This window comes from Cervus canadensis, chromosome 18 (genome assembly GCF_019320065.1).
Source record: "Cervus canadensis isolate Bull #8, Minnesota chromosome 18, ASM1932006v1, whole genome shotgun sequence".
Taxonomy (NCBI): domain Eukaryota; kingdom Metazoa; phylum Chordata; class Mammalia; order Artiodactyla; family Cervidae; genus Cervus; species Cervus canadensis.
The window spans coordinates 13,324,197-13,335,705 of NC_057403.1; the positions used below are offsets into that span (position 1 = coordinate 13,324,197).

Here is an 11,509-nt window from a genome sequence, read left to right on the forward strand (position 1 = left end):
AACATCACTGATCTTTATCTCAAGGGCCCTGTGCTGGTGACAGTGGACCTTAGGGCTTCTGGAGAAATGGAGGCAATTAGAACCAGAGAGGAAGAGAGATGGTCAATGCCATCTCAACCCTCTTCCACCTCCTGTGTGGATGCTCCACATTAGAGTCCTGTCTATCCAGGCAAATAAATAAAAGGGTCAGGGTAGACCCAGGAGAAGGAGATGCTGGGCTGATTTGGGAAGATCAGAGATTGCTTTAGCCCCTTGCTATTAATATTTTCAGAGACGCACCTCTGACATACAAGTGATTTCCCAATTGAGGAGCATAGGTACTCATTCCCGGAGCAGAGAGAATGTCTCTTGCTTACAGATGTCTTTCATTGCCAGGCATACCCTTCCCGCCTTGTTCCACCATCTCTAAGGCAGGATAGAGGGTCTACTCAATGCATTCATGGGGAGGGACCAGAAGCTCTCCTCTTCCCCATCAGTGTTCTGGGGGATGACAGAGTCAAGGACAGGCAGGAGGTCAACCTTCCAGAAAGAACAGTCCTCCTTTGGTGGGGTGAGGAACGTTACTTGCTCACCTCTTCTGTTTTTTTTCTCCTAGGTTCCACTACAAGTACTTGCCCTTCACCCATGGATCCACACACCACAGAAGGTAAGCAAGAAGGTCTCCTATCTTAGCAAACTTCTAAGAAGACATAGGGGTCCTGTGTGAGTGTTGGCTCTTCCAGCTCCCAGCTCTGTGACTTTGGGCTTCTCAGCATCCCTCTCACATCAGCATTTGAGACTGTGGTGTGCATGAGAACCAGAGGGGGCATTGAGATCCTGGAACTGGGAATTTCTAAATTGAAGAAAGTGGGTCAGAGGGACCTGATCCCATGCTTAAGGGAGATGCTTACCCTCCCTCCACCATGATCTTTGGGGATGGATGGGGGCGGCAAGTGGAGAATTTTAGGGAGCACCTTAAATATGTTATTCCTCTGTTAGTGTTTTATGAACTAAGCATTCCACAGTTCAGAAGTAAAAGTGTCAATTCTTCTTGAAGATTCCGATCCAGGTATATGTGGGGGGGGGGGGGGAGTCGGAATGTATTGTGGATTAAAGGGGTCTCCATTCATGGAAAAACACCATGCCTTGTCGTGGGAGAGCACAGAAAAACTGCATTGGTGCCCAGTGGACCTTGGTTCAGACCTCTGCTGGTCTTGCAGGGCCTCTTTACTTCATCCACTGCTAGCATCTCTCCTGGATGCTTTGGTACCTCCTGGGAAGTGGAGACCATAACTGATCAGGCTGACAGATGCTGACAGTTTGACGCAAGGATACAATAAAACCAGTGTGTAGGGATACAGTGTACGCAATGAAAAACCAGGCCTTCCGATTGCTTGTTGACAGAAGCAGGGCTTCCTCAAGAACGCTCCAGTGTGTTGTACATCATCCTTGTGCTTGCCATAGCCTTCACCTCTACCATCATCCTCCTCGCTGCTCTTGTTTGTCACTGGTGTTCTACCCCAAATCGTAAGTCTGAAGAAACAAACTCAGCATCATCTGACCCAAAGGGAGGTGGGCTCATAGCAGAGAATGAGGTTTTCATGTCCCATAGGTTAAAAACTCATTTCCGGTGTTGTTACCCTCAGGGAACATCTTCCAGAGCCCCATGGAACCATGTTCTTTTTATGAAAATATGTGTTGATTTCTTCTTGGCTGCATCAGGTCTTTGCAGCAGCATGGGGGACCCACATTGCAGTCTGGGGTGTGGTTCAGGATCCAGAGCTCGTGGGCTCAGCTGTTGCAGCACGTGGGGTTTAGTTGCTTCAAGACACATGGGATCATAGATCTGCCACCAAGGATAGAACCCAGGCTGCCTGCACTGGAAGATGGACACTTAATCTCTGGACACCAGGGACATTCCAAGCCCTGTTCTTCCCTTCAACTACAACCATCTGTTCTTCTCCCCTACATGATCTTAGGAGTCTGCTGATATGCAGAGGAGGATGGTCCATAACAGAAGATGTAGGATGGGTCTGTGGGTTTGCACAGGTTCCTGAGACAGTCCGTGAATGGCTGGGCTTGTATATGGAATGTCTTGCTTTTGTTTTATTTAGTGGAGTAGACAGACTCAGCAACCTGGGGCACACCCCTGCTTTTTTTCTGACTTTGATATCCCCATCAAAGTCATGGAGATCTGGAATAACTGCCTCCACCCCCATGATCCTTGACTCTCTTTCATTCACAGATCTTGCCATCATGGACGGAGAGCCCCAGGAGGACGAAGCAGTGAGCGGTGATGTGAGTCCTCCCAGCCCAAACCCTTGCCATAGCATCAGCCCTTCCAATGCCCAATGTCACAGCCTTCGAAGATCGCGTCTCAGTCCATCATTCACATCTCCTTCCTCTCAGGACTCTCCAGCAGAAGATGTGATATATGCCCACTTAAACCTTGGGACCATCTCTGAGAGACTGAATACTCACACTCCCCTGAGGCCCATGCACCCCTTCCCCGAGCCCAGTATCTACGAGGAATTCAATGTAAAGAAAGACCATGCTGAGCTCTGACCTGGCCCCAGGCTGTGAGCTCACAGAGTGCTACAAATCAAAGACTTAGATCTCTTTTTAAAGAGGTTCCTCCGTGAACACTCCTCCTCCTCCTCCAAAGCAGCCCAGCAGCTCTGAGGTGAACAGTGGAGTCCAAGATTGCAGGATCATCTTCAAATATCCAAAAACCTCTTAGTAAACTCCTGGCTATTCTAGGACTCCATTTTATCTATCTCACTGTTTGGGGAGATGGCATAATCAATCACACATACAGGGTAGGTTGATATGATCATGTTACTTTTTCTAAAATTCCAAAAAGCATAAAAAATTTCCCAGTTGATTCTTGAAATTATTCAGTTAAAAAAAACACACACACACAAAACCAATAAATAAGGTATCTATTCTAATGTTTCAAAAGGATGAGTTTATTTACAAAACTGAAAAGACTTGTAGCCTTAGAGAACAATCGTAGAGTTATAGAGGGGAGGGGTGAGGGGAGAAATAGATTGGAAGTTTAAGATTGACATGTGCACACTGCTATATTTAAAATGCTTTCCGTGAAAACTAATAAAAGCAATGCTAGATGGCCTAATAAAAACATGAAGTATATTCTGTTTGAGATAGCCAGTGTGGTGCCACTAGCCATATGAGGTTGCGTGTGTGCGTGCTAAGGCAATTCAGTCATAACTGACTCTTTGCAACCCATGGGTAGTATGTAGTTCGATTGGCTCCTCTGTGGATGTGATTCTCCAGGCAAGAATACTGAAGGGGGTTGCCATTGCCTTCTCGAGGGGATCTTCTTGACCCAGGGATCGAAGCCACATCTCTCATGTCTCTTGCATTGGCAGGCGGGTTCTTTACTACTGAGCCATCGAGGAAGCTGCCTCAACCTTTTCCCAGCCGTGTGCACTGAGGCTGCTGGGGATCCAGGGGTGGAAACAGGACAAGATCCCCCTCAGTCTGGACCTGCACTGGCTGATAAAGTGCTTACCCAACCACGCAGTGCAGACACTGACTCTACACGTATATGACAAAAGCGTTCAGTTTTTCAGTCACACCCACCACGTTTCAAGTGCTCAGTAGTGTCATGTGGCCAGGTGCCAGGGTGCTGCACAGGGCAGACGTTTGAAAATCCCATCATCACAGAAAGGTCTACTGGACATTCCACTCCAGATCACTGAAGGGCTGCAGAGGGAACGCTTGCCCCAGGGAGGCTTTGCACGTGTTGTGTGAATCCATCCATATTTGCACATTTTGTCTTTTTTGCTTCTTTTCACCAAAGCCAAGGATTTGAGAATCTTGTGCCTTTTAAGTTATGAACTGGTAGCACAATGCGGCTTGGCTCGACCAAGAGGAGGGCTGAAGAGCATAAACACATGAGGACCCCGGTGTGAACTGAGCTGGCAAATAGGGCAAAGATCAAGCTCCACGGAGCCTTAGTTGCTCATTGAGCTCTCTGTGTGTGATCTTTCCCCTGGCTTAGAACTAAACTGCCCAAGAACTGTTTTACCAAGAGAAATGTCAGGATCGCTACAAATGAAGACATGCTGGAGCTACTTTTTGTTGCTACTGTGAGTGAGCACACACCATACTGTTGTGGGATACATCTGAACATGCAATCATTTCCTAATACACGTAAGTCAGATCATTAGCTTTTACACCTCAGGGCTGTATGTCAATTACAACTCAATGAAACTGGATAGATAGATAATATATGTGCTGAGTCTCTTGGTCATGTCCAGCTCTTTACAACACGATGGACTGAAACCTTATAGGACCCTCTGTCCATGGGAGTGTCCAAGCAAGAATATTGGAGTGGGTTGCATTTCATTCTCCATGATGATATGTAGATAGAGAGATAGATAGATTAATAGACTTCAGTGGTGGCTACACCATTTCCTGAGGCAGTTGATGACTTTAGCAGGCTGCTTCCTGTCTTATTTTTATTTCACTTCAGGGAACTATATCATATGTATTAGTATATGTGTCTGTCCTTGATCAGGAACTCTGATGAGGACCATTCTTGTCTGAATCCTGGAGTCTCCATTGGTTGACAAGGAGAGCAACATGGAGCATCAAAGTATGCTTTGAAAGGACAGAAATGACTCACATGCTTCACCTCAAGGGGACAGAGACACATCCTGCTTCTTACACACCCTGGCCTGTCAGTGGGAGAAGTAAAGCCTACCCTCTGGGCCCAAGAGCAAGAGTTGTGTTCTCTTTTGAGAGCAGAGTGTACTTTGCAAATCTCCCCAGCCATCCTCGCTCCCCCACCCCGTGGTTCACCAGGTCTCTGAGGGCGTCGCTGTTGCCTCCACCCAACCACGGCGGGGAGTGAAGGTTACACTCAACTCCTCTACTCTTACATCTCGTATTCAATCATGCAGTAAATGAATTCAGCCTCCAGGGTGCCCCTGACCACTGCTGTCCTCTCCATCAACATAGTCCAGCCCACAGCCACAACTGGATCCCAGCCATAACCTCCCTGGTTCTCAGCTCCAGACCCACACTCCCATCTCCAGTTCACCCTCCATATTTCATCTTTCTAACTCACATTTCAGAATCTGTTTTATGCCCCAAATACTTCCATGGTGCCCACATCTTCAGGGCAAACCCCAAACTCTTCTATCTGAATTCCAGCCTGCTCATGGTCCTCCAGAGGTGACCCCGATCAACCTCAGGTCTCACCTTTTCTTCCCTGCCAATGATACTGGTGCAGTTACACCACACACACACACACACACAAATGGAAAATAGGCCATTTAACATTTGTGTGCTCTCTCATATGAGCTCTTCTGAGAACACTCAGACTCAACAAGTTCCTTTTCTACTCCCAATCAAAAGTAGACACAAAGATAGACTCTATCATTTCCATCCCCTGTTAATGGGTTTTTGCCTTATTAAGGGGCAATTTTCATATGAAAAATCCACATAAATCATTTAGAATGCTAGTTGACATGCCCGTATTGGAGTAATTGAAGGTCAAGAATGATTTATTTTTAATTAAATAAATTACATTTATACTCTCATTTCCCTTTTCTCTACAGCAGCTAATATAATGTGACCTTCATACAGTTTTCTTATCATACAGTCTTTGCTGGTATATTCCATTTTTCCTAAACATAAAACCATCATCCTTGAAGACTGGACAGCACTGTACATGCCCACCACCAATTCCACCTGCACCCAGAGAGACCCTGTGTCCCAGGGTCTAGGGAATGTTCTTTTCTCTCTAGAATGTACCGGCTCCTCCCCCATGGTGTCCACACCTCCTCAAGCAGCCTCTTCCCTCAAGTACAGTGTAGATGCTGTTGTTCAGTCACTAAGTCATGTGTGACTTTTGTGACCATGGACTGCAGCTCACCAGGCTTCCCTGACCTTCACTATCTCCCAGAGTTTGCTCAAACTCAAGTCCATTGAGTCAATCATGCCATCCAACCATCTCATCCTCTGTCACCCTCTTCTTCTCTTGCACTCAATCTTTCCCAGCATCAGGGTCTTTTCCATTAGTCAGTTCTTTGCATCATGTGGTCAAATTATTGCAGCTTCACTTCACCGTCAGGTCTACCAATGAATGCTCTCAGGGTTGATTTCCTTTAGGATTGATGGGTTTGATCTCCTTGCTGTCCAAGGGACTCTCAAGAGTCTTCCCCAGCACCACAGTCTAAAAGCATGTTCTTCAGTGCTCATCCTTCTTTACATCCAGCTCTCACATCTGTATGTGCCTACTAGGAAACCATAGCTTTGATATAAGGACCTCTGTTGGAACAATGATTTCTAATACACTGTCGAGGTTTGTCACAGCTTTTCTTCCCAGGAGAAAGGTCTTTTAATTTCATGGCTGCAGTTACTATCTGCAATAATTTTAGAGCCAAAGAAAAGAAAATCTGTCACTGCTTCACTTTTTCCCACTTTTTCTTTTTTCTTTTCCTTTTTTTTTTGCCATAAAGTGCTGGGACCAGAGTTCATGAGCTTCTTTTTTTTAGATGCTTACAGTGTAGATATAGACCCCAGTTATCCTCATATTTCTTCTTTTCAAAAAATAATTGATTATTAGCAGTTGATGCCTACATTCTGCAGAATCTCAGTTCTTCAAGCACCTACAGAAGATGGGTTTACCTGGGTCATGGGTGTATTTCTTTCTTTCTTTTTTTTTTCATTTATTTTTATTAGTTGGAGGCTAATTATTTTACAATATTGTAGTGGGTTTTGCCATATATTGACATGAATCAGCCATAGATTTACATGTGTTCCCCATCCTGAACTCCCGTCCCACCTCCCTCCCCATCCCTTCCTTCTGTGTCATCCCAGTGCACCAGCCCCAAGCACTTGTCTCATGCATCCAACCTGGCCTGGCAATCTGTTTCACACTTGATAATATACATTTTTCAATGCTGTTCTCTCAGATCATCCCACCCTCTCCTTCTCCCATAGAGTCCAAAAGTCTGTTCTATACATCTGTGTCTCTTTTTCTGTCTTGCATATAGGGTTATGGTTACCATCTTTCTAAATTCCATACATATGTGCTAGTATACTGTATTGGTGTGTATTTCTGCTGTGTGACAGCAATACTTGGTACACAGTATGTTCTCTGCAATAATTTATGAACTGACCGAAGATGAGAAGTCAATTCCATCTCTGGAGGGGACTGGGAAAACAAATCTCTGAGTCCTAGTTGGAGGCAGGCTGTCTGGGGCTGAATCAGGATGAGAACCTGGGTCCCACCCTCTAGAGCAGACGATTAGGCCTAGCGTAAAGAGAAAGAGCTCAGACCTCAAGTCTGGACTGAGATGCCTCCTGAACCCTCCCTGGAGACATCGTTGCTAGGTCTATGGAGGGGCCCCCTTGCTGCGGGTCCATGGCCATGGGTACCCAGAGGGGTGGCGGCAGCCCCCCAGGCACCACATCCTGTTTGTCCTCTAGGGCCCCGTGGTCTCCTCATCTGTACAGGATGGGGGCAGAGGTGTCTGTGTGCTCAGAGGTGCAGACATGCCTTCCATCCTCTCTGCGCTTCTCTGCCTCAGCCAGATGTGGAGGGCAGGGAGGAGACTGCAAGAGGACATGGGACGCCCACCGGCCCCCAGTTCACAGGAACCTCAGGGCTCAGGCAGCTGGAGAGGCCAGGGAACCTGATGCAGAGAGAATCAGCCCAAGCTTTCGGTGGCAAATCTCTCACTTCCAGGGCTGAGTCTGGGCCAGAAGACCCCGAACCCTGCAGGTCAGTCTTCCCAGGGCTCCTGGGTCCCCATGTCTCACTTCAGTCCTGGGAAATCAGTGGGGGAGGAGGTGGGGCACTGGGATTCTAGAGTGATGCTGGTGAAACCCGGAAGGGCTCCTCAACTGAGCTGGGGAGTGAGGGGCGGGGAGGTCCTGGGACTCAGCCTCTGACTTTTTTCCAGGGACCTTCCACAAACCCACCATCTGGGCTGAGACTCTTTTGGGCAGTTTCAAGGTGCCCGTGTGAATATACCATGTGCAGAGTTGAAGTGTGAGAGTGAGTGCACAGACCATCATGGCGTATGCTGCAGTTGGCCTGCACTATCTAGTGAAGGAAATGGCGACGCATTCCAGTATTGCTGCCTGGAAAATCCCATGAACATTGGAGCCTGCCAGCCTACAGTCCATAGGGTTGCAGAGTCAGACACGACCGAGTGACTTCATTTTCTTTCACTTTGTTTTAAAATTTATTCATTTTACTGGTTCCATTTTTTAATCTCATAAATATATTTTATTGAGGTGTAGTTGACTTACAGTGTTTCAGGTGCACTGCAAGGTGATCTTCAGTTATACAAATACACACACATTATTTTTCAGATTATTTTCCATTTTAGGTCATGGCAACATATTGACTATGGTTTCCCGTGCTATACAGTAAATCATTGTTGCTTGTTGCACATCTATTTTTAAATTAGTAACCTAGTGTTGTATCCATACTCCTTTTTTTAAATTTATGGTATATTCCACCTCAGTATTAAGCAACACTGACAGTGAAAGCATGATGCCAAAATCCCACCAGGTCCACGTTAAAAGGAAATGGAAAACAGTGGCAATGTGAATTGTGGGAGGAAATATTGAATCACATTATCTACTGCTGGGCTTCCCTGGTGACTCAGATGATAGAGAATCGGCCTGCAGTGTGGGAGACCTGAGCTCGAGCCCTCAGTTGGGAAGACCCCCTGGATAAGGAAATGGCAACCCACCCCAGTATTCTTGCCTAGAGAATCCCCATGGACAGAGGAACCTGGCGGGCTGCAGCCCATGGGATCACAAAGAGTCAGACATGACTCATGGACTAAGACTATTCTCAAGGCTCTGAACTTGAAAGGTATAACACTTTCCCATTCATAAAGAGATAAAAAGTGGCAGAACAGACAGAAACTTTTGTTTTGCTGGGGGCTTAAAGGGATATTAAGACCACACGTACATGGACAGCTTTGAGAACAAAGGATTCCAATATTAAGTTTTCCACAGTGGAGGGGATGTAAGCTATGAGTGATCCATGTTGATGTATGGGAGGAACTAACAAAATTGTAGTTGTCCTTAAATTAAAAGTAAATAAATTAAGGGGGGAAAAAAGCTTGTAACAGGACTTCCCTGGTGGTCCAGTGGTTGGGAATCTGCCTGCCAATGCAGGGGACACGGGCCTGATCCCGGGACTAGGAAGATTGCACATGCCCCGGGGCAGTTAAACCCGTGGGCCACAAGCCCATGTGCCTAGAGCGGGTACTCCACAGCAAGAGAAGCCACGGTGATGAGAAAACCCTGCACCACAGCAAAGAGCAGCCCGCCCTTCCTGCAACTAGAGAAAGACTGTGCCCAGTACAGCCATTAATGAATTAATTAAAGCATTGCAACAACCAACTACACCTCCTCCTTTTTTACAGTGTGTCTGTGTGTGTAAGTGTGAAAGTGTGAGTTCACAGGTGGGTATTGAATCTGTACAGTTCTCTCTTCTCCTTGGAATTTTCTTCCACACGCTGCTGCTGCTGCTAACTTCATCAGTTGTGTCCGACTCTGTGCGACCCCATGGACTGCAGCCTACCAGGCTCCTCCGGCCATGGGATTCTCCAGGCAAGAGTACTGGAGTGGGGTGCCATTGCCTTCTCCTCTTCCCCATGGGCTAGGGTTATTTTATATTCAGTAAACACTTACCATCGCTCTCGCCCCAAAAAAGCCCATCTAACTCAGATAGGATGATTCTTTGGGGAACGAGTTCACCATCTGTTGATCTACTGGCTTTCCAAATAAAGTCACTATTCTTTTCCCTGAAGACCTTGAAATGTGAGGTTGGACTCAAAGCACATTCATGAAGCTTTAGCAGAGGTGTCGTTCATTTCAGACAAAAACCAAAGACATCACGCTCACAATTGATATCTGTGGTTTAAAAGAAGATACACAATGGCCAACAGGAATATGAAAAGATGCTCAGCATTGCTCATTAGTAGACAAAGGCCATTTGACACTGCAGTGAGGTACCACCTCATACCTATCAGAATGGCCATCATTCAACAGTTGAAAAATAGATGCTGGAGAGCATATGGAGAAGATGGAAACCCTCTTACACTGTTGGGGGAGTGTAAACTGGTGCAGCCACTGTGGAAAACAGTATGGAAGTTCCTCAAAAAACTAAAACCTGAGTGTCCATATGATCCAACAATTCCAGTGCTGAGCATATATCTATGACAAAACTGTACCTTGAAAAGATTCATGCACCCCTGTGTTCATTGCAGCACAACTTGAAATAGTCAAGACATGGGAACAGCCTAAATGTCCATCGACAGATGAATGGATAAAGAAGATGTTGTATATGCCTATACACACACACAATGGAATACTACTCAGACATTTAAAAAATGAAATCAGGAGATTTGCAGCAGCATGGATGGACCTGGAGATTAACATACTAAGTGAAGTAAGACAGAAAGAGAAAGACAATTATCATATGATATCACCCATATGTGGACTCTAAAAGGAACATGTCAATGAAACAGGAACAGAATCCCAGACATAGAGAACAGGCTTGTGGGTGCCAAGGGGGAGGGAAGGATTGGGAGTTTGGGATGAGCAGATGAAATCTATTTACACATAAAATGGATTAACATTGAGGTCCTACAGCATGGCACAGGGGATTCCATTCAGAATCTTGCCATAAATCATAATGGAAAAGAATATATATGTGGAGCTGAATCAGTTTTCTGTACAGGAGACATAAATTATACTCCAAAATTTTTCTTAATTTTTACAAATGTGTGGTTTATATACATGCAATGAAACATTACTTGGCAGTAAAAATGCACAGACTGAAATGACAAAGAACACAGATCAATTCTGAAACATGATATTAACTAAATAAATGGAAATTTTAAGAAGGGTGACTGGACTGTTACTCCATTACATACATAATGATCAAGAGGAGACCAGATTTATTATTTAGGGAGCATCACTAATGTTAACAACCCTCACCCTCAGCAAAATGGTGTGGAATCACTGCCCTTACTGAGTTTCTTTCCTGTCTGTGAACAACAGCTGAACTGGGTGTGTGTCTGCCCTTGGAGTCCTGAAACAGCTGGGTCGTTTTGTCCCTGTTTGGAGTTGATTGGAGATATGCCCCACACTCAAGCATTCTGGAGCTTGAAAGTCTCTACTTGACATATTTTGTGTTCATTTGAGTATGTAGTAAGCAAAGTTATACACCTTTTCAGGCAGAACAAATCCCCCTCCCCAAAAAATGCCACCGTGATCTCTACACATGTTATCTTTGTGTACATGTGTGGTCCTTGGATTGGAAAGGGAGCAAGAGAGAGAGACAGAAAGGCTGTTGTGTGTGCAAACTTTCCACTCACAGTCACAAAATAATTTCAGATGAAGAAGAGTCAGAGAAAGACAAATATCACATGATATCACTTCTTTGTGACATCTAAAACAATGAACTTATTTACAAAACAGACACACAGAGAATGAACTTATGGTTACCAGGGAGGATAGT

General features: G+C 45.5%; 1 protein-coding gene across 1 annotated transcript in view; it reads left to right on the forward strand.

Annotated features, from left to right (window-relative positions):
• The window catches only part of LOC122421225 (killer cell immunoglobulin-like receptor 3DL1), a 39,979-nt gene extending 37,099 nt beyond the window's left edge, over positions 1-2,880 (forward strand). Inside the window, exons 14-15 of the mRNA XM_043437098.1 lie at positions 1,384-1,506; positions 2,225-2,880. Of these exons, the coding sequence (XP_043293033.1) occupies positions 1,384-1,506; positions 2,225-2,544 (443 nt within the window). The 3' untranslated portion in view covers positions 2,545-2,880. The remainder of the gene's footprint in view (positions 1-1,383; positions 1,507-2,224) is intronic.
• Positions 2,881-11,509: the final 8,629 nt, after the last annotated feature.